At 39.7% G+C, this 21,317-nt stretch overlaps 1 protein-coding gene across 1 annotated transcript; it reads left to right on the top strand.

Annotated features, from left to right (window-relative positions):
- The first annotated feature begins 344 nt into the window (after positions 1–344).
- Tiprl (TOR signaling pathway regulator) lies at positions 345–21,316 on the top strand. Its single transcript, XM_059280731.1, has 7 exons — positions 345–663; positions 8,957–9,136; positions 9,809–9,908; positions 15,269–15,400; positions 16,481–16,576; positions 19,146–19,208; positions 20,326–21,316. The coding sequence occupies exons 1-7, from the start codon at positions 560–562 to the stop codon at positions 20,464–20,466; spliced, it is 816 nt and encodes a 271-aa protein (XP_059136714.1). The 5' UTR covers positions 345–559; the 3' UTR covers positions 20,467–21,316.
- Position 21,317: the final 1 nt, after the last annotated feature.

A 21,317-nucleotide genomic window follows, 5' to 3' on the forward strand; every position in this document is an offset into this window, starting at 1 on the left:
ATTGAACACGGGGCCTGGCGGCTTGGAAAGGTTAAGTAAATGCTCTTCCAGAGACGCGCGGTGGAGCCACGATCAGTCATTGGCTCGAAGGCCACTGATGTATTCTGTTGGTGCTGGGTCTCCTAAACGCTAGGGGCGTTGGGCACGTCCTCATTACCACGACTCATAAACGCACGAGGTGATGACACTGCTCGGAGGCGTCTGCAAGGCAGAGGAGAATGGAGCTCCGGATCCAGAGAGACTCATTCCCCAAACCGCTTTGGGGTGACGTCACCGGAAGAACCTAGGCGGAGCGCTCACGGAAACACCCAGGCGCTCTAAGCCCCGCCCCTCAGCGTCCTCACGTAAAACGTGAGTCACGCAGAGCCAGTGCCTCGTCCCGGAAGCAAAAATCAGTAGGGGCGGAAGAGACGGCGGAAGGGCGGGCCTACGGCGCGGCTGCAGGGGGCGGGGCCGCAATGGTAACGGACAAACCCAGGAGCCGCGCTTCAGGGAGGCCCGCACTGTGACCGCTGCCGCCGGCACTTGCTCCGAGTGGCCCTGCGGCTCCATCTCTGCCATGATGATCCACGGCTTCCAGAGCAGCCACCAGGACTTCTCCTTCGGGCCTTGGAAGCTGACGGCGTCCAAGACCCACATCATGAAGTCTGCGGATGTGGAGAAGTGAGTCTGCGGGGCTGGGCCGGGCCGGGCCGGGCGGGGGGTCGAGCTGGGGGTCGAGCTGGGGGTCGAGCGGGCTCTGTGCACCTTCATGCAGTTCTCGGGACCGCAGGTTCGGCCCCTCTGATCCGACCGTTGATTGACAACTTTAGTAAATGGTTCTGTCCCCAGCTCGCCACCTCTGCTCGCTGAAACTGTCGCTTCGCAGGGCTGAACTGAGCGCGGCTGTTTGGGTAGACTTTCCCCTCGCCCCTCCTACCCTCTGCCTAAGCCTGCGCCACCTTTCAGGGCGTAGATGACCTCTTTCCCTCGGGGCAATGACAGAGATGGAATTTTTGTTTAGCTTCTAGTTTGTGGGGTTCTGTGGTGGGCGCTTGAGATTCAGAACATGAACCAGTAAGTCTCACAGACTTAATAGTTTGTGAGACCGTTACATCGCTGTGTGACTGTTCAGGATGAAGAGGCACACCCGGAGCGATTTCAGTTTTCAATTTTTTTTTTTTTCCTTTTAGCAAATTAGGTGCTGTGATGCACTTAAGATGTGGAAGGTGAATGATAAAGTCCCAAGGAATTCATAGTTTCATGAGAGACCGTTATAATTACTGTGTGGCTGTTTAGGATGAAGATGTATATACACGGGGCGATTTGAGATGTGTGTGTGTGTGTGTGTGTGTGTGTGTGGTCAATGCATTGGGCAGAATCTTTTTTTTTTTTTTCCAAGGCAGGGTTTCTCGGTATGTATAGCCCTGGCTTTCCTGTAACTCGCTCTGTAGACTAGGCCTTGAACTCACAGAGATCCACCTGCCTCAGCCTCCAGAATGGGGAATTTGATTGATTGATTGATTGATAGGTTATTTTGAGACAGGGTTTCTCGGTGTTGTTTTGGTGCTTGTCCTGGATCTCCCTCTGTAGGCCAGGCTGGCCTCGAACCCACAGAGATCCGCCTGGCTCTGCCTCCCAAGTGCTGGGATTAAAGGCCCGGCTTGAGCATAGTCTTGATCAAGTCTGGGGACTGGGTGGACGAGTAAAGCTAGCAGTCATAGAGTGAGCTCTGAGATGTTTGGGGATGCCTGAACTATATTTTGACAAAATTTTGGGGGTGGTCTGGCAGGGTGTGTTTGGAGATTTGCCTCCCTGTCATTGGAGAGTGAGTTCTCCGTTGTACTAAGGAGTTTGGATTTTATCTGATAGCCACCAGGTGTAGTTTTACCCAGAGTCGCTAAGTACAGTATGGTTGTGCCTGAAAGGTTTCCTGGAGGTGTTGTAGAAGATGGATTGAAGGTCTGGAGGGTGGGAAAGGAGACCAGAAAGTGGCAAAGAGATAGATAGTTGAAGGGGCAAAGAGTAAGTGCTTAAGTTTGATGGCCAATTGATGGATAGGCTGTGATGGTAGGATCGTATTTAGATACTTAAAAATTAATATGTAAAAGAATCACTGGTTTTTAACATTTTAAGTTGTTTCAAATTTTTAAGTTCAGAATATGTTTTTAATAGATTTATTTTTATTGTATGTGTATGAGTGTTAGGCGGCATTTTATGTGGGCCTGGTACAGAAAAAGGGGGGTTGGATCCCCTGGAACTGGAGTTAATAGACCGCTGTAAGCCTCCGTAGTGCTGGAAACGGAACCCAGTCCTCCTCTGCAAGAGCAGCAATGCTCTAACCTAGCACCATCTTCCTAGCCCATAAATTTAGAGTATCTTAAACAAGACCCAGACACCTCATTTCTAATGTCACCCTTCACCTTTAGCAAGTAGATACCCCAATTGATAGAGCTGGAAGCCAATAGACAGCATTTGGAGCAACTTACCTAAATAACACTCATTCTTCTACATATGTAACTGGAGTATTTTGTAAGACTACTAGATTTTTTCAGATAAATTGAGTAAAACCCATGGAATTACATTTATTATTTCATATTTGCTATAATTCAAGAAAGTAGTTAAAAACCTATATTTTACAGAGTCTTCTTATGGATATCAATCTTTTTGTATTTAATCTTTTAGGCATTTAATATTTTCCATCCCCTAGTAGTAAAGAATAAATTTTACCTAATTTTATGGTGAAAACATACCGCCTTACTGTTATTAACCATCCTAAAAATGGATACAACTTAGAAACACAGTCACAACAGGTGAAATAGATAGTATGTGCCCAGTTTTTGCATTATATTGTCTTAGGCATTTTCCCACCTTTTCCCTAAATGTTTTTAGTGGTTTTATAATATTTCATCATGTAGTTGCAAGTTTGTATAACCATTTATTGTGGGGTTTTGTTGTTTTTTGAGACAGGATCTCTACATAGTCGTGGCTGTCCTGGGATTCGCTCTGTAGACCAGACTGGCCTCAACACACAGATGTGCTTGCCTCTGCCTCCTGAGTGCTAGAACTAAATATGTGAGCCACCACACCTGGCTTATCTATTGGTAGTTTTGAGACAGGTCTCTCCACATATGGCTACTCTGAAACTCAGAAACCTGCCTGTCTCTGCCAGCGTGAGTGCCGGGATTAAAGCCTTGGGCCACCATGCCTTTATTATTTTTTTCCTTTTATTGAAAGTAGCAGCTGGGCGGTGGTGGTGCATGCCTCTAATCCCAGCACTTGGGAGGCAGAGGCAGGCAAATCCCTGAGTTTGAGGCTAGGCTGGTCTACAGAGTGAGTTCCAGGACAGCCAGGGCTACACAGAGAAACCCTTCCCCACCCCCCCACCCCCCAAAAAAGAAAAAGCTTTTTTCACCTCACATATAACTACTTATTTTTAATTAGACACTCAGTATTCCTTTTTCACTATTATAACAGAAGTTATTAGTATGTATGATCCAATCTCCTTCCTGTACTTGGTTATTTTGTGTTGCTATCTTGAGTCAGAAATTATAAATCTGATTAAGTTCTTAAACTATTTTGCTTGATTGTGGCCCCAGGGTGGGATGTCAGTGTCCTAGAGAATCTAGTAAGCAGGTGTTGTGAGGTGGCCCCAGGGTGGGATGTCAGTGTCCTAGAGAATCTAGTAAGCAGGTGTTGTGAGGTGGCCCCAGGGTGGGATGTCAGTGTCCTAGAGAATCTAGTAAGCAGGTGTTGTGAGGTGGCCCCAGGGTGGGATGTCAGTGTTCTAGAGAATCTAGTAAACAGGTGTTGTGAGGTGGCCCCAGGGTGGGATGTCAGTGTCCTAGAGAATCTAGTAAGCAAGTGTTGGTTTCTCCCCTCCTAGCTGCTTTAGCTCCTTTTTATCAACAATTTTGAAATTGCTAAGAAGTTGAAAATTTTACTGAGTTTTTTTTTCTTACAAGTGACAGGTTCTTCATTATCTTTTCTTCATAGCTATGATTGATATTAGATGTCATGTAAAAACACAAAGTTCAGCAAAATATGGGAGTTGTAGCTCGTTAAGTTATCTCCTAGGTGATATTTAAACTTTTTTTTTTCTTTAACTGTTATGGGCCTTTGATGACCCAGAAATGAGATAGATGTTTCTCATAAGGAGTAGTATTTCTTCCCTCTAAAACCTAACTTATTTTATTTGATCATATAGGTTTTTTTTAATTAATTGATTTTAATATGTACACAAAGACTTGTTTATGTCTAATTGGAAATAAATTTAAAGCTATTGGAAAGATTATAAATGTGCATAGATCTTTTCTTGACTTTATGTAAGACTATATTGTTACATAATGGGTTTCATGATGACATTTTCCAACATGTATATAATGTATTTCAATCACATTCACCTTTCATACTACACTCTTATTCCCCTCTGATTCCTGCTAATCTCCTTTTTATTCCTACCTAGTCCCCCTTCTATTTCTTGTAAGAATATATTCTTTCTTCTTTCTTTCTTTCTTTCTTTTTTTTTTTTTTTTTTTTTTTTTTTTTTTTATGCAGGGTCTCACTGTGCAGACCAGGCTGCCCTTGAACTCACAGAACTGAGATTAAAGGCATGTGCCACCACACTTGGCAAGAATATATTCTCTTATATTATCTTTCCTAATTTGGGCTGTGGTGGTGGACTCCTTTAATCTCAGCACTGGGGAGGCAGAGGCAGGGAGATCTTTGGGAGTTCGAGGCCAGCCTGGTCTATAGATCGATTCCAGGACAGGCTCCAAAGCTACACAGAGAAACCCTGTCTCGAAAAACAACAAAACCAAAAGAAGTGTACTTGTTTGTTTTTCTAGCCTCTAGTAGATTAGGAACCAAATGAAAAGGGGTGAGTGTTGGATCTGGGGTCTTACAATAATGGGGACAGACCACCAAAGTCTATTAAACCAGAAGCAAACTTTATTCCATAAAAATAAAGAATAAAAAAAAATATCATGGGGCACAAAAGCTTATCAGCTAGCTGAGACCACAGCCAATGTTGGAATTCTGAGGCTGTGGCAATGGAGTACTGGCTCCCATTTATAGTATCAGGCACAGGGTGCATGCTAGGACTCATGTAGAAACATCAGGCATGGGATGCATGCTAGAAGTTGTGTAGAAACAACTATTAAAAGTTAACTTTGGTCCAGGCAGTTGTTGGCTGTAAGGGTCAAGGGAGTTAAAAGTTAACCCCTGGCTGTTGACAGAGGGGCTGGCTGTAAAGCAGACAGCCATTGCTAGCAGTTAACCTTTAGAGTTGATGATTGTCTGTTTTTATCTCTTAAGCTTATAATTTTATATTTCTATATTCCTGGACCCTTCATGAGGATAATTGAAGAGTGGAGCCCTTCATTCTGGAGCAGCTGTAGGTTTATACACTATTGAACTTGACACAGCCCCATATGTTGTTAAGTGTGATAATCATTGCCAAGAAATGGTAAAATAAGATAGATGTTTCTTGCTTAAGGACACAGAAGAGTCAACAATTAAAATTGGAAAGTCTCTAAGCAGCCATATCAGAAGGCTTATCTTTATCTATACTTATGTAGATCTAAGTTCATCTGCGGAGTTCCCAAAAGGAAAAATTTTATCTTTTCTAATCATCTCCCTGCCCAGATGGAGACACTGGATGAATCCTGGTGTGTTTAAATTAGCAACTCATACACTTAGTTAAATATGTACTTTAAAGCCTCTCGTGAAACTTTCTTCATAAAACCATCCAAACAAAAAAATTCTATGTTAAGAATGACAGTAGTTGATGATTCTCCTGGAAACCTAGTTGGATGGTTAGAAGGTATTGGCTCAGGAAGCCTGTCTGGGAGCAGAAACATTAGGACCTACTGGCATAGGTGAATGAACAAGCTTTTGTAATTTAAACAACTAATCTGTATGTACTTTCTTTTACTCTCTCTTCCTATATCAGTCTTTTGTTTTCCTGGTTCAGCAAAAGCCAGGAAAATCAACAAAATAATAAGCAAAATGTTATCCAATTTGTACACTGCATACTTTATTATAAATTCTGGTATAAAAACTGGTCAATAAATAAAAAACCCCACAAATCTATGGAACATTTTAAAAAGTTTCTAAAATCAGTAAGATTTGGTTCATAAGGTCTCTGGAAAATGTACTTGCTTAGAACCTTTGTGTTAGTTCTGTTTTCTGACTGTGAAATATAGAGACCTGCAGGTTTTGTCTATCTGTCTGTTTGATTTTAGACGAGATCTCACTTTATTCCTAATTGGCCCAGAACTCACTGTGTAGATCAGGCTAGCCCAAAGTCACAGAGATCTGCCTGCCTATGCCTTCTGAGTGCTGGGATTAAAGGTGTGCACTACCAAGCCCGGATTCAGGGTGTTGTTTTTGTTTTGAGAAAGGGTGTAAATTGCAGCTCTGGTTGGTCTAAAACTCATTATGTAGACCAGGCTTTCACAGAGATCTGCTCTACCTCTACCTCTACCTCTTGAGTGCTAGGACTAAAGGTGTGCACCACCACACTTAGGTGAGACTTGTTGTCTTTTGAAGTGGTAAGAATATAATTATTATATATATTACATATATAATATATATTAAATGTATTTCTTATATACGTATACTGTGTATTTATTTGTGATAAAAAACAAGGCAAAGTAACTGGGTGGGAGACATTGTTTTAGGTGGGATGATACGAGATCAGTTCTGAAACAGTGGAATATGCATATTCGTCTACTGTATAAAACCTGTCCATCTGTCTAAAAGAACTTGGAGTTTCTGTGCAAGGCTTTACTATTTTTCCCTTTACTTCTCTTTGACTTGCTTCCTTTCCTGCTCCTCTTTCTATTACTTAGCATTTTCACTCTTCCATTCATGCCTCCTGACTTGTGTTTCATGCTGTGTCTCTTAAACAGTGCTGCCTGTGACTGTTCACTCAGATTTTGGAATGGAGAGAATTACAGTAGTAATTGGTCATTGTTCAACCCAGGATAAGCATATTGGGCCAAGTTTCCAGGGTTTCTAGCCAGCCCATGGGTTTGGCCTTTGGTTGAGATGTTGAACTTTCATCCCTGAATTGGAAGTTCAGGTTGTAACCAAGGTGATTAGGTCATAAAGTGTGGCAGTCCATGTACTTACAGCTTTGTTTTTCCAAACATGAATAACTAATTGTCACTTAGTTTTACAGAAGCTAGGGTTGCAGCTAGGTGATATGTGCCCAGCCTGTGCAAGGTCCTGAGTTCAATTTCAGGCATCAAAAAGCAAAAAGAAATCTTTTAACTGGGACTATAAACTCAGCTTTTAAAAACATTAATTTTTTTTTATTTATTGAATGTTATTCTAATCTTAAATGGTCTTATAATAAACTCAGAGTCAGATATTGGGGTGAAAGCTAAAGATCAGAGAAGCAGAGGAAGCCACAGCCACTACCTATTACCTCACCAACTCCACAAATCCTCTGACTGAAAAAGCCTCTGAGTCCTCACCCGAAAGGGTCTCAGCTGAACTGCTTTAGTTCCTGTGTTCTTATATACCTTTCTCCGCCCTGCTGGTACTTCCTGGGATTAAAGGTGTGTGGCATCACTGGCTGGCTGTTTCCAGTGTGGTCTTGAACTCACAGAGATCCAGACAGATCTCTGCCTCCTGAGTGATAGGATTAAGGGTGTATGCAACCACTGTCTGGCCTCTATGTCTAATCTAGTGGCTGGCTCTAAAGCAGTTCAGCCGAGACCCTTTCGGGTGAGGACTCAGAGGCTTTCAGTCTGAGGATTCATGGAAAGAGGATGGGCTGAGGAGTTGGTGAGGTAATAGGTGGTGGCTGTGACTTGCTCTGCTTCTCTGATCTTTCAGCTTTCACCCCGATATCTGGCTATGAGTTTTTTATTATAAGGACATTAAGATTCTAACAACAATTAAAGCTAACTATCATTACATCATGTTCCCCCTTCTCTTTGGCCAACCCTTCCTATGTAATTCTCGGCTTGCTCTCTCAAATTCATGACCTCTTTATTTAATTATTGTTGTTGGTGGTGGTATGTGTGTATGTATCATAGGAATCATGCTGGCTTAGTAAAGTAGCGGTGGTTGTAGGTTCTCTCTAAGAACCATAGCCTCGCTAGTCCCGGGTAGTTGGCAAGATTTCTAGTCCCTGGTATGATTTCCTCTTGAGTGGCCGATTAGAGCTGGTGGTTACCACCAGGATGCATGTGCCACTGTTGTGTCCTTGCATTTGTTCGCATTTATTGTTCCATGTTAGTTGTTGTAGTTCACAGTTGTTAAACCCAGTTTTCTTAAGGACCAAAGGACCAGTGAACTGGACAGCTGCTGACCCAGCTTAGAGGCTGGCAACTCGTACTTAGCATCAACCAGGTGCTGCTGTATAACAAAGCAGGCCATGTGTTATTAGGCCAATTTTTAAACCAGAAGTCACAATTTACACAACAATAACAACAACAAAAATCTCAGTTTCTCTTGACAACTTTTCAAGTAGGAAAACAATACCATTCATACTAGCAAACACATCTGTGTGTTACTGATTTGTGATGCTGACTGACTTATCTTCTAATGAAGTTGCCCGTCTGAGGCACGTGTAAAGCATATGGCCTAGCATGTTGGATAAAGGCCTGGTATTATACTAGCAAGAGTACTAGCATACTCTTGAACTTTCTGGGCGTTTCTTGGCTCACAGAATGGTTTTGAGGATCAAATTTTACAAGTAGTGACATTGGAATTGATACTGGTTATCTTAAAATCCTCACTTTGTTTTTTTTTATTTTCTCACATATCACTTACTGTTCTCTTACCTAGGTTAGCACCGTAAATACTTGATGTACAAATAGGTGATGAGCCTTTCATAGATTCTTTTTAAACGTCATGCTCTATTGAACGCGGTCTGTGAAGTCAGAGTTGGGTTGGGGTGAGAAGGAAACCGTGATGACAGTGAAGATAATGAGCTGCCCTGGTCTCTGCCTCTGTGCAGGCTAGCTGATGAACTGCATATGCCATCCCTCCCTGAAATGATGTTCGGAGACAACGTTCTAAGGATCCAGCATGGCTCTGGCTTTGGAATCGAGTTCAATGCTACAGATGCACTCAGATGTGTGAACAACTACCAAGGAATGCTTAAAGTAGCCTGTGCTGAAGAGTGGCAGGAAAGTAGGTGAGAATTGGGGTGGTTACAGGCTAAACATAGGGAAGAAGTGGTCAGCAAGGATATGTGGGTTTTATCAGAATTAAACTGTAAAACTGTTTATTCTAAAGCTCATTCTTCTGAGCCATAGACCGAAGGTTAATTTTTACCCTGGCTTGAATATTTGTTAAGTTGATACATTTGAGCTGAGCTGTATAGGTATCCTTTCTCCAGACTGTCAGTGTCCTTAAGTCCAGTCAGTCCATTATATTTTAATGTCCCTGTTTTTGAAGAAAAACATTTTCTTGTAATTTTCAATGAATATCTGTAGAGTATTAAAACTAAAAAAAAGCTTAGTTTTTTTTTTTTTTTTTTTTTGCTAGTTAAATCAGCAATTATTTACTGTATACTGGGTGTTTTGGAGGATAGAAAGAAATGTAAGCTTTAAGTCATGTCTTAGGCAGTGTAAGACGACCTAGCAAGACTGTACCAGCACTGACAAATTAAGTAACAGCTAAATGTTCAGAAAACAGTAAAAAGTTTTATGCTAGTGAATGGCAGTGTATGCCTTTAATAGGATGATTTACATTGTATGTGTATTGTAGGGTATTTTATATTACATATACAATGTGTAATTTGGTGTACATATGAATACTGATAATATATGTTCTAAATCTCATCTTTTTTGCTTTGGTATTTGAGGACGGAGGGTGAACACTCCAAAGAAGTTATTAAACCATATGATTGGACCTATACAACAGATTATAAAGGAACGTTACTTGGAGAATCTCTTAAGTTAAAGGTAAATTTGAATTTTTTGTTTTTATGAATCATCAATTTTCTTGGATAATTTCAGCACTAGATCTTTTACTTATGGTTATTATTTTTCCCCACTGCTTTCATCCTACTTATTTTTGGTTGTGGCAGGCTTTAGAACCTAATATGAGGGAATTTAGTTCAATTAATTAATTAATTAATTAATCTATTAGTGGAAAATAAAAGAAAGATATAGGCAGTTTCCTTTTTTGTTTTTCTTTCCTCTCTCTTTTTTTTTTTGAGATGGAGTCTTATGAAGCTGATATTGAACTTTTGGGCTCAGGTACCCTTCCTGCCTGGGCCTCCTGAGTATCTGGGACTATCGGTATGCACAAGTACCTGCCTAGGAACAATGTTCTTTAAAACCTTACTTTGTCTTGGTGTTAGCAGTGTCACAGTTAGGAAGCATCTGTCCTTGATAATGTGTTATTAGGTGGTTTAGATAGAAATGGCTAGCTAGTAGCTTAGAGTTTTACACTCTAAACAGAACAAACAGAACTGTTGAACAGAAAACTTATATCCTGCTTGCACTGAGTATAAAATTGGTATGATTTTAGATGAGTTACGTTTTTCTTTCCTTTTGAATGGCCAGGAGCTTTCTGTGTAGTCCAGTTTGGCTTTGAACTCAGAGATTCGCCTGCCTTTGCTACCCCGGTACTACTAGGATCAAAGTCGTGCACCATCACACCTGGCCCTTTAGGTGACATACTTAATCAAGACACCTTGTCACCAGTAAGTTGAGAAAACAGTAATGCTTATCCATCACAGAATTCTTATATAAATAGCTCACAAGCACATCTAATTACCTTGTAACATGTTGTGTTAGCGCTGAGCTGCTCTGTATAATCCCTGCTTGAGAACGTCACTTGATGGGAGGGGCACTGGGAATGTGGAATTGGAAGGTCTCTATCTACTAGCTACATTTAAGAGCTACAGTGACATGGAAGTGGAACAAGTGGCCCTTAGGTTGTCTGTCTGTATGTCAGGCATAAGGAACAAGATTGTTTCAGTGTAAACTATCTTCCTTAACAGTTATTTTAGGGCTGGTGAGATGGCTCAGTGAATAAAGGCACTTGCTGCCAAGGTTGATGACCTGTGCTTGATCCCTGGAACTTAATGTGGTGGCAAGACAGAGCCAGCACCTACAAGTTGTCCTCTGACCTCCACACACACATACACATGCCACACAGAACTAAATTTTGTTAAAGTAAAAGTTATTGGAGGCTGTATCATAAGTTGATGTTAGCTGGACATGTGAGAGCATGTATGAAATCCTTGTGTACAATTTTTTAGTTTCATGAGATAGAAACTAATTCTTTTGGTGTGTGTGTGTTGCGGGGGGAGGGTGTTTTTGTTTGTTTGTTTGATTTTTTTTTTTTTTTTTTTTTTTTTTTTGAGACAGGTTCCTCTGTGTAGTCCTGGCTCTCCTGGAACTCTCCCTGTGTACAATTTTTTAGTTTCATGAGATAGAAACTAATTCTTTTGGTGTGTGTGTGTTGCGGGGGGAGGGTGTTTTTGTTTGTTTGTTTGATTTTTTTTTTTTTTTTTTTTTTTTTTGAGACAGGTTCCTCTGTGTAGTCCTGGCTCTCCTGGAACTCTCCCTGTAAACCCAGGCTGGTAGAAATCAGCTTGCATTTTCCTCTCAAGTGCTGAGATTAAAGGTGTTTACCATCACGCCAGCTGAAACTAATTCTTAGTTTCTCCTCCTCCAAACTTTCCTGTGTGTCCTTCCAGTAGAGAAACAAATTTGAGAAAATAAGACGTTCACTCATTTATTCATTTTATCAGATATATCTTAAACTTTTGCTTTGTGCCATTGTATAGTCCAGTGAGAGAGTGGGGTGACTTTATTCTCTTGAGAGCTTTACAGACTGTAGTCTCTGTCTGAGCTTCTGATTGAAGAAGTTTGCAGAGAGCTTAGGTCATTTGATATTTTGTTGCTGTGAATGAGGAAATTGGATTTTTTCAAACCTCATGCAATAGTGATGATGATTGCTTTATGGATTCACTTAGGAAAAGCTGCATTAGCTGTAAGTATAGCATCTGGAGCAAGAACCAAGGCAATAGAGATGGAGTCTGTATAGGAGATAAAACTATGTGTTTGGTATTCTCTTACCAGCACTTTCACTATAATATAATTTCTTCTAGGTGTTGCTGATGTCAGCGTGATCTCCCACTCCAGTAGTGATGAATGATGTCCTCAGGCTTTGTCAGAATATAGGCTTTGGTTCAAATCAGCATCGTTTACCAGCTTGGCAAAGCAATTTGCGCGCTCTCTCTCTCTCTCTCTCTCTCTCTCTCTCTCTCTCTCTCTCTCTCTCTCTCTCTGTGTGTGTGTGTGTGTGTTAGGGGTATACATATGCCACAGTGTGTGTAGGTTAAGACATCCTTGGGTGTGGATTCTTGTCTTCCATCTTGTTTGAGACAGGGTTTCTGCTGTTTTTTCTGATGTGTCCAGCAAGCTTCTGGGGATTCTCCTGTCTTCACCCCTAGGAGCACCACTATTGCACACATGCACTATTGTGTCTGGTTTTCTGTTGATTTGGGGTTCTTCAAAGTCAGACCTTGCCCATCCAGTCATCTCCCCACAGTTTGATCTTTTGCAAAGTCTTGTTTTGATAAATGGACAATATCAGTTGTGAAGCAGATTCCATGTGTAAAATATTTAGTGCAGTGTCTGTTATGCAGAGAAGACCTCAGCAGATGGTCTCAAATAGCAGGGGACTGTGTTTATTGAAACAGTGGGAATGACAGAAGATGCTCTATGGTCTAAAGTTGATGAATGTGGTTTTCTGTTGTTGTTGTTGTTGTTGTTGTTGTTTTAATGGAATGACTGAGGCTGTAAGTTAAGAGTACTTCCTGCTCTTGCAGAGGACCCAGGTTCAGTTCCCAACACCCACATGGTGGCTCACAACCATCTGTAACTCTAGTTCCAAGAGATCTGATGTCCTGATACGGATGGGCACCAGGAATGCATGTGGTGTACATATATACATGCAGGCCAAACACTCATTCACATAAAGTAAATAAACCTTTAATTACGTGCAAAGATTTTCAGGTAAATTATTAGAATTTTGTTCTTTAGTGATCAAAATAACCTTGCAAGGTAGGTCTAGTTATCCTCATTTTGTAGATGAAGTATAGGGTCCATATCTTAAATTATGATTTTGGATAACACACTGCCCATAACCTAGTGTTTTGCACATTTGTTATATGTAGATCAATTCCACAGGAATTTATGAAGGGCTTCTTTGTTATTTTTATTTTGTGGGGTGGTGGGGGTGTATGTGTTCCAAGACAGTTTCTCTGTGTTGCCCTGGCTGTCCTGGTTCTCTCTCTGTAGATCAGATTGGCCTCAAACTCACAGAGCTCCTCCTACCCCTGCCTTCTGAGTGTTGGGATTAAAGGTGTGCACCACCACCACCGCCCAGCCTTTGCTGTTATTTTTAAAATTTGTATGTATAATATTGGTTGAGATTTTAAATTCTGAAGTCTTCCTTATACCACTTTTCAAAGGCTGGAGAGATGGCTCAGTGGTTAAGAGTCCTTGTTCTTGCAGAGGACCAGGTTTGGCTTCTAGCACCCACATGGTGGCTCACAACCATCTATACACTTAAGTTCCTGGAGGTACCTGATGTCCTCTTCTGGCCTCCAAGGGCACCACATATGTGTGCGTACACACCCACACCCACACCCACACAAATCTTAAAAAAAAAAAAAACAAATATTCAGAATCCCTGTGTATGTAGGAAGTGTATGTCAGTAAAAGGTATTTTCGGTAGAGAGTCAACGTTTCAGAACATGTGGCATTAGAACAGAGCCTGTTCCTTGCCTTCAAGTCCTTGTTTTTTTAGTTGCTGGAGGCACTTATGTGTATGTGGGTGTGTATTTTATTGTTGTCTCATTTTTGGTTGCTTAATTTTTATTTGAGCTGTAGTATGGTATAAGAAAAAGCCACTCACAAAGTTGGGCTAACACTAACCTGACTAGATTCATGTCCAGCTTTGAACTTATTAGCTGGCCCGAAGATGATGATATGAGAATATGATTAATTAAAAAATTTAAATGTCCAGTATGTGCCTGACCCATAGTGATATACCCATAGATGGCTGTTTTCTTCTTGTTTAAATAAGTAAATAGATTCTGTAGGACAGGAGCTGTAGAAAACTGCTTCTTCTAGTTGCACTGGATCCTTTTAATAAAATATGCTTTGTGTCCATGCATTTTTTATAAAAGATTTTTAAAAGCACATTGCAATAGTTGTCCATGCACTGACTTAATATCTTAGCTTTAAAATTTACCAGTTTAGCCGGTGGTGGTGGAGTATGCCTTTAATCCCAGCACTCGGGAGGCAGAGCCAGGCGGATCTCTGTGAGTTCGAGGCCAGCCTGGTCTACAGAGTGAGTTTCAGGACAGGCCCCAAAACTACATGGAGAAACCCTGTCTTGAAAAAAACCAAAAAGGAAGAAAAAAAATTTTACCAGCTTAGCAATTTCTATGTATGTATTTTCTTTGTTTTTGTTGTTGTTTTTGTTTTGTTTGTTTTAATTAATGCTTTTTTTAAATTTCTTTTTAAATTTTCTTTTGTGGGGGGTGGTGCTACAAGTGTGAGGAGCAGATATAGAGGGACTGGGAAATGAACGGGATTGGGGTACATGATGTGAAGTTCCCAAAGAATCAATAAACAAATTGTTAAAAATGTTTGGGTGACTGTCAACATGGTGTCATCGTGTGTGCCCCACCTAACACATTAGTGCTTTTACAATAACAGACAAACCAGACAGTTTCTAAGTCCATATAGTTGAGAAGGGTTACACATATTAGCATCGTTGTGTAACAGTCTCCCCAGGGCTGGCCTTGCACGCAGGAGCCTCCACACTGGCTTTTCTGTGGATCCTGGGGATTGAACACAGGCTGTCATGCTTTTGCTTCAGGAACTGCATTTCCCGCCCCTAAGATAGGTGCCATTTTAGCCGAAGAAAGTATTTTTCCGGTTCCAGATGAGTATGTATATATACAGATGCACTGTGATAGCAGGTAACCACACTTACCTTTATGGTAGCAGTAGCTTATCATGTGGATTTTCAGTTGATAATTTTCTCATCTTCACAACAGAATATTTAATTATATTATGAAAGATGGTCCATTTGTACTCTGATAGGAAGTCGGAGCACCAGTTATCTATAGTGTTGTCAGAATGGAGGCAAAGTCTAATCTCTCAGTGTCTACTAATTACATCTAAATTTAGAACTGTATGCTGTTGCTATGCAGAGAAAATAATAAAAGCTTTCTTGCAACTCTAGTGCTTTATATTAAAACTCCCCCATTTAAAATTGTGTATTTCAGGTTGTACCTACAACAGATCATATAGATACAGAGAAATTGAAAGCCAGAGAACAGATTAAATTTTTTGAAGAAGTTCTCCTGTTTGAGGATGAATTACATGATCATGGAGTTTCCAGTCTGAGTGTGAAAATTGTGAGTATTATGATTGTTAAATTGATATTATTCTTTTGTTCTTTTTTTGTTTTTGTTTTTTTCAAGACAGGGTTTCTCTGTGTAGTTTTTGGTGCCTGTCCTAGATCTCATTCTATAGCCCAGGCTGGCCTCAGACTCACAGAGATCCGCCTGGCTCTGCCTCCTGAGTGCTGGGATTAAAGGCGTGGGCCACCGCCACCTGGCTTATTCTTCCGTTCTTAACATTGGCTAACATGATGCCATGTAAAATTTCTTTTGTGTCTAGAGCACATCTTAGTGAATAGCCTTTATGAAATTTATGAAAAACATAAATATATTAGTCTTTTTTAAAATATACTTAGCTGGCTACTTTGTAGGTTATTTGCTTATTATTGAACTTGAATAAATGAAAACGGTGGCTTACTTCTCATGTTTTGAATTAGAAATGGTATTTTTAGGGTCTACAAGTAGCCTATTAGATTTTTTTATATGTGTGAATGTTCTGCTCTCATGCACTGCCTGCTTGCCTGGTGCCCTTGGAGATCAGAAAGGGCATTGCGTCCCCTGGAACTGGAGTTACAGATGGTTGTGCATTTAGGAGACTAAAACCATGTTAAATGACCTGCTAAGGGCTGTGAGGCTGGTTGGAGCTAGGCCAGAGAACCTCTATCTAGTTGGTCCCTGATTTGGAATGCTTCAGCTTATCATTATTTTGTTTGTATGTTGGTGTGGAAGTGATAAGCGTTCATTCTTAACTATATTTTGGATTTTGAATTTTGTCTTTCCCATGTTATCAGTGTGTGGTTTGATACTCTTGATGCTGGGCAGTGAACTGCAGTGCCTGGTCAGCAGTGTGCCTGGAAATGCCTGGTACTCTGTGTCCTTGCATTGCTGAGCTATGATATCAAACAGGTCAGATCGTTAAGAGCATCTTAGGTAGGGATTTTCAGTGTGATGGGCTTTTAGGATGTATCCATAAACCAGAGAGCATCTTTACTGTGGATTGACCTTTCTTCAGTGCTTCTCTTTTTTTTCTTTTCATAGAGAAATAAGGTATTCAGTTTTCATTAACATTTTAATGTACTGTTTTTATCTCCCTAGAGAGTAATGCCTTCCAGCTTTTTTCTGCTATTGCGGTTTTTCTTGAGAATTGATGGGGTGCTTATCAGAATGAATGACACAAGGCTTTACCATGAGGTACTGGAACTCATGTTATGAATATGCTAATTGATACGGAGCCTGCTTACGTTGTTTATTGTCACTCAGGTTTTGAGATTAAGTAATGATTCTTGTTAAATGATTCATCATCTATTAACGCGTTTTAAGTTTACTGACTACACGCTTTTCAAAGATCTAGTAATCAAAAATGTTTTATAAAAAACACTTCCTGGTTATGAGTGATGCCTTGACTAAAAATTTTGTATATATTTAACCTGTGTTTAAGGAAAACTGTTCCTTAGCTTGTAACTTTTATGGATAGTGTTACTATAGACTGTCCTGATGTTAGCAATCCCACTTAAAAAATAAAAAACTGCCTCCTAGAGCTTGTATCACATGCTCACTTGGTAGTTTAGTCATTCTAAAGGTGGACGGCGCTGCCTTCTGTCTGAAGGAACTTAGGCAGGTTTAAACAAGTGTAAAAGGAGGATGGGTGAGTTAAAGTGAGTCATAACAGTTTTCCAGTAGCTTGAGAACAGCGTGTCTTTTCTAGATATTTAAGTCAGAATTGGCATCACACAGGATGGAATTAGACATTTTGTTTTCCCTTTGAAGCAACAGTGAGTGTGATTGGCCTCTTTCTTCTCTCTCTCTCCTTCTCCCTCTTCCTCCTCCTCTATTACTTAGCCCTGGCTATTGTAGAACTCAGTATGTATATCAGGCTGGTCTCAGAACCGCCTGCCTCTGCTGGGATCAAAGGCATGTGTTACCACATCTGATGGATGGCCTTTTCCCTTCCTATAAGTAAAGCCAAAATACTACATTTTTCTCACAGTGAAGTCTAAATCTCAAAAACACTTATGTTTAAACTTATTTTATAAAGTTATCCTAAAAGGTTCTATTACACAGTAATTTATAAATATTTATCATGTATTTGATCAGAGTTGTATATACTTGAACATTCACAGGAACATGAAGGAACTTAATAAATTTGACTAAACTGTTTATATCCATACAGTAGTAGCAGAAAAATAAATACCCATCAACATTGATGGTAAAGAACTAAATTGAGCTACTTTGGAAAGGTGCCCATCTCAGTGAATTTTTAAAGTTCAGTGTGAACTATTTAAAATTTTGTGTTCAGACTTTGAAATAGGAAAGGCTGTGTTATCAGAAGTAGCTATGATTGATATTTTATTTCTTATTTGTACTTTTATATTACTGATTTTTTTTATGGTGAACATTAATTTTCTTGTTTCTTATTGATATAAAAGATTGAAACCTTAAAGGAGTATAATTTTGTAGATTATTCTGTGTTGAAAGTTTTTATCCTAAAAGCAAATTATAATAAATTTTCAATTCATTCTTAGTTTCTTTCTTTTTCTTTTTTTATTTTTTTTTAGACAGGGTCTCTCTCTATATCTCTGACTGTCCTAGAACTTATTATTTCTATTTAGACCAGGCTGTCCTCAAACTCAGAGATATCTCCCTGCCTCTGCCTTTCTAGTGCTGGGATTAAAGGTATTTACCACCATGCCTGGCAAAATGCAGTTCTTTAACCTAACCATAAAAGTCTTAAATGAGAGAAACTGAGTACAAAAGAGTGGATCTCTATTTATTTATATTAATTGATTGATGGATTGATTAATTAATTAATTAAATTTTGGGTTTTTTTGAGACCTGGTTGTCCTGGAACTCACTCTATAGACCAGGCTGGCCCCAAACTCACAGAGATTCGCCTGCCTCTGCCTCCCAAATACTGGGATTATAGACATGTGCCACCAGACTTGGCTTCCCCCTAGACTCACCCACTGTTTTACTGTATAGCTCAGGCTGGCCTTAAACTTCTGGGGTTCTTCTGCCTAAGACTTCCAAGTACTGTGAATACAGGCACACACTACCATACGTAACTGTCCTCCAGTGCTTTCTTGACACACTACCAGCTGTACAACTTAGTCTGTTTTGGTGTCTTGTTTTTTGAGTCAGGGTTTTTCACTATGTAATTGTTGGCTCTGAGACTTGCTATGAAGACCAGGCTGGCCTTGAACTCACAGAGGTCTACCTGCCTCTGGTAAAGTAAGGAATTTGGCAAGATATTTGTGGGAATAGGAAAAAAAAAAAAAAAGAAAGAAAGAAAAATTAAACATTTTTTTTGGAACAAAAGGAGCCAGTGAAAAAATAATAAGATAGCTTACAAAAAAGATTTCATTTAAAACTCCAAGCCTATAAATATCTCTGTATTTTTATTGTACATAGATACATCCCATCAAAGTACAGCCTTTGTGTGTGTGTGTGTGTGTGTGTGTGCGCGCGCGCGCGCGCATGCAAGTTTATGTGAGTGTATGTCAACATGGTAATAATCAAGTCTGCTTGCTTGTGTGTGTCTGGAGTTACTTCTGGAGTTACTGTGTTTATAGGGATAGAAAATAGTATTTCAGAATTCTTGTTGATAATTAAAAACATTTCTCAATGTAGAGCCAACTATTTTCATCACAATTCATGCTTCCCTTACAACCTGACCTAAAATGTAGACAGTCTGTTTTATAGGAAGGATTTTTGTAATATCAATATAAAAATATATTGTAATTTTTTTTATTTTTAAACATAGGCTGACAAGACCTACATGTTACGAGAATATACATCACGAGAGAGCAAAATTGCTAATTTAATGGTAAATACTTGAATTTTAATGATTCATTTTAAATCTGTTATCTGACTAATCCCATTCCTCTAAATTGACATTGTAAGTGTGCTCATCCTCAGGGCCCTGCAGAGTGATCTGTTGAGTGCATCTCTTCTGAGCTTGTCTCAAGCACCAGGGCATCAGCAGTTGTTCAGTATCTTAGCTGCCATTCATCTTATTTCCACTGTTGGTTCTGAAGAAACTGAGACCTAGAGTCATGCCATGATCTGAGTCCCATAGCTGCAGCTGGTACCACTGGATGTTCGTCTAACTTAGTACCTGGCCACTCTAGAATTATTTTTAAATAATTTTTTTCATTTTTTGAGATTATACTATATAGTTCCATAAATTTTTCGTTTCTTTCCTCCCATGAACCTCCCTCCCCTTACTCTCTCTCTTTCAAATTCATGGTCTCTTTTCTTTCCAGTAGTTGTTGTTGAATGTGTGTGTTTCTTAAATACATAAATACAACCTGCTCAGTCTGTGTAATGTTATTTGTGTGTATATATTTTTACACATTCCTTTTTCTTCCAAAAACTATGGTCATTCTGTGCCCTGACCTGTGTATTCTGGCATAGTTTTCCTGTATATTTTGCTCATTGGAATTTGTGAAGCTCTTTCTTAGTACTTGGATTTTGCAGAGTGGCTTAGAAGGTGGTACCTTTCTACAAACTTAGTATTTTTTTTTTTTAACCTGTGTACTTATGTCTATCTGAATATAGAGTGCACTTGAGTTAGAATAGTTGCTCAGTTTCTGTCATAGAATATGAGCTGGGCACTAACTCAAGACTTGTCTTTCAAGTTACTCAAGGAACAGGAACCAGGGAGGGATTTGATCAAAATGTGTGAAAGTCTTTCAGCACTTAAGGTAGCACTGTAAATTACTTGACCCTGAGTTCCTTAAAGGTCATTCAACAACACAGTTGAATGACTCAGTCGTGACAAATACCTTTCATTTGGGAGAGCACTTAATGATGCTCCTTATAGTGTGTGGTGTCCCTGTTTTGAAATTGGCATCCTTTGTGAATGTTTGAACTAGAAGATCTCAGAAATTGTTCAGGCCATAACTTAAGTATTTACTAATACGATTTTGTGTTTTCCCTAGCATGTTCCACCTTCCCTCTTCACGGAACCTAACGAAATATCACAATATTTACCAATCAAGGAGGCAGTTTGTGAGAAGCTAGTATTTCCAGAAAGGATTGATCCTAAGCCTGCGGACTCACAAAATACACCCTCGGAATAGAATGTGACACAGCACACTCTCTACGTGGAACCTGACGGACACCTTGGCTATCTGTAGGGATAGTTTTATTATGAGAATTAATTTCCTTGCTTATGCTCAGATTTTCTGTAGCCTTAAAGGAAAATAAAAGATCGTTGCAGGCAGGTTCCACTCAACTCCCATTTATACTGTCTGTCTTCAAATTTCTACTGGAGATAAATGCTCTGGAGCTAAATTTGGATTCCTAAATTATCACAGATTGTGACCTCAGCAGCAGTGATGTGTATGTGTCTCAGGAGGGGGACATGATCTGCATCCATCATGAAGCGTCGTCTTCTCCTGTGAAGAGGCTGAATTGTAAATTCCATCACTGAGTCCTGATGCCTGTGACTTTCATAGGATTCTGACTGCATGTTGATGTACTGTATTGGCTCTTGGCTTTGGGCTTTCTGGTGTTTATTCACACTTCCGGAGAGTTGTGACGTGTCACCTAGGAAATTAATCTTGTATTATTCATTAGTTTGAGTTTCTGGGCAACATCATATTGTGTGTGTTTGTACACACATGTATTTTTAAAACTCTTCATTTAAATGTCTTTGTCTCTGAGTAGTATTAGATACTTATTTTGATAATTCATTGTTAAAATTGTGGAGAATTAAAAGAATTGACTTTTTTTTTTTTAAAGAAACAAAAAAGTGGGTGGTGGGAAAGATGAATGTACTTCTGAAGATTTTATTTTAGTGTATTCTGGTGAGGAATACCAAGAAAATGTGTCTTTGGCCATTTCTAAATATGACATATACCATTTTATATTTATTTGTCCAAGTGTCTTTTGTAAGAGGAGAATAAATAATAAGGAATTACGGATTCAT

The sequence above is a fragment of the Peromyscus eremicus genome, chromosome 15 (assembly GCF_949786415.1).
Source record: "Peromyscus eremicus chromosome 15, PerEre_H2_v1, whole genome shotgun sequence".
NCBI classification, from domain to species: Eukaryota; Metazoa; Chordata; class Mammalia; order Rodentia; family Cricetidae; genus Peromyscus; species Peromyscus eremicus.